General features: G+C 68.7%; 1 protein-coding gene across 1 annotated transcript in view; it reads left to right on the top strand.

Moving 5' to 3' along the window:
- The window catches only part of EMIHUDRAFT_98747 (hypothetical protein), a gene marked incomplete at both ends in the record, with an annotated part of 4987 nt that extends 4478 nt beyond the window's left edge, over window positions 1-509 (top strand). Inside the window, one exon of the mRNA XM_005786731.1 lies at window positions 44-509. Within this exon, the coding sequence (XP_005786788.1) occupies window positions 44-509 (466 nt within the window). The remainder of the gene's footprint in view (window positions 1-43) is intronic.
- Between the last annotated feature and the right edge of the window lie 974 nt (window positions 510-1483).

The raw sequence follows: 1483 nt of genomic DNA, 5'->3' as shown, positions 1-1483 counted from the left end.
CAGCCGCCGCCCTCAGAATCGCCGTCGCCCCCGCCGCCGCCAGCATCGCCGTCGACCCCGCCGCCATCCGTGTCACCGTCGCCGCCGCCTCCCTCGGCATCGCCCTCGCCGCCGCCGCCGTCCGCCTCACCATCGCCACCGAAGCCACCCGCCTCACCATCGCCGCCGCCTCCTTCCGCATCGCCGTCGCCACCGCCTCCGTCCGCCTCGCCCTCGCCGCCACCTCCTTCCGCCTCGCCGTCGCCACCGCCTCCGTCCGCGTCGCCCTCGCCGCCGCCACCCTCCGCCTCACCATCTCCGCCGCCTCCGTCCGCCTCGCCCTCGCCGCCGCCTCCCTCGACCTCGCCGTCACCACCGCCTCCGTCCGCCTCGCCCTCGCCGCCGCCTCCCTCCACCTCACCGTCACCACCGCCTCCGTCTCCACCCCCGCCCTCGCCGCCGCCTCCCTCCTCGCCGCCGTCCCCGCCTCCCTCCTCGTCGCCGTCCCCGCCTCCCCCGTCTTTGCCTGATCCATGCTCAGTAGGGCCCTTGATGGCCCCGATCGACTTCCTTTCCAGCAACGTATTGTACAACAACCTCAACGGCGTGGGGCCGACCACCACTGACCCAACGCAAATCCTTGTCTCGAACGTCGGCTTCACGACCCCCACGTCTGGAGCCACAATGGGCATGCGCATCGTGTCCGACTCGGTGTATCAAGCCCACAAGCCGAAACGGAATGGACCCAATGCGAGGGGTTTCTTCGTCCTCAACATTCGCGGCGAGGTGGACACCATCCTCAACTTCACATTCGTCGACGACAACTCGCAGGACCCGGTGACGGTGCCGAATTTTGTGATCTCCATCTACGACTTTGACAGGGGCTGCAGCGGCCAGTTGGCTGGCTTGCGTAACAAAACGTGCGATGGCGGCAGCTTTGATCTCGGCGAGGTTGTGATGGCCAAGAGCTCGACCGCAGACCCCGCGCAAGGCTTTGACACGTACATCACGTCCGGCGGCACGTCAGAGGTTGAGATTGGCGCCGTCACTGGCGGCTGGACGAGCTTCAGCGCCACACTTGCGGGAACCGGAGCTGACAACCCTGGTAAAGTTCAAGGCCTGACTGAGGACCAGCTGAACAAGGCTGTGGGCCTCTACTACAGGGATACATCGAGCTTTCAGCTTAGAGTCCGCCTGTTCCCTCCCCCCGCCTTCAATGCAACCTTAACCGACACCGGGAGGAACATCTTGCTGTCGGGCGTGGTGTTGGACTTTCCGGGTTGTCCGCCATCTATGCCGCCGTCCAGCCCTCCGCCTCCCTCGCCGCCGCCACCAAGCCCACCTCCACCCAGCCCACCGCCTCCAAGCCCGCCTCCGCCCTCGCCTCCACCGCCAAGCCCGCCCCCTCCGAGTCCGCCGCCTCCGTCGCCCCCACCGCCCTCGCCTCCACCGCCCAGCCCGCCACCTCCGTCGCCGCCGCCGCCCTCGCCGCCGCCGCCCTCGC

This window comes from Emiliania huxleyi (assembly GCF_000372725.1).
Source record: "Emiliania huxleyi CCMP1516 chromosome Unknown EMIHUscaffold_15, whole genome shotgun sequence".
Taxonomy (NCBI): domain Eukaryota; phylum Haptophyta; order Isochrysidales; family Noelaerhabdaceae; genus Emiliania; species Emiliania huxleyi.
Note: the sequence above shows the minus strand (reverse complement) of the source record. Positions and strands in the feature narration are given on the sequence as shown.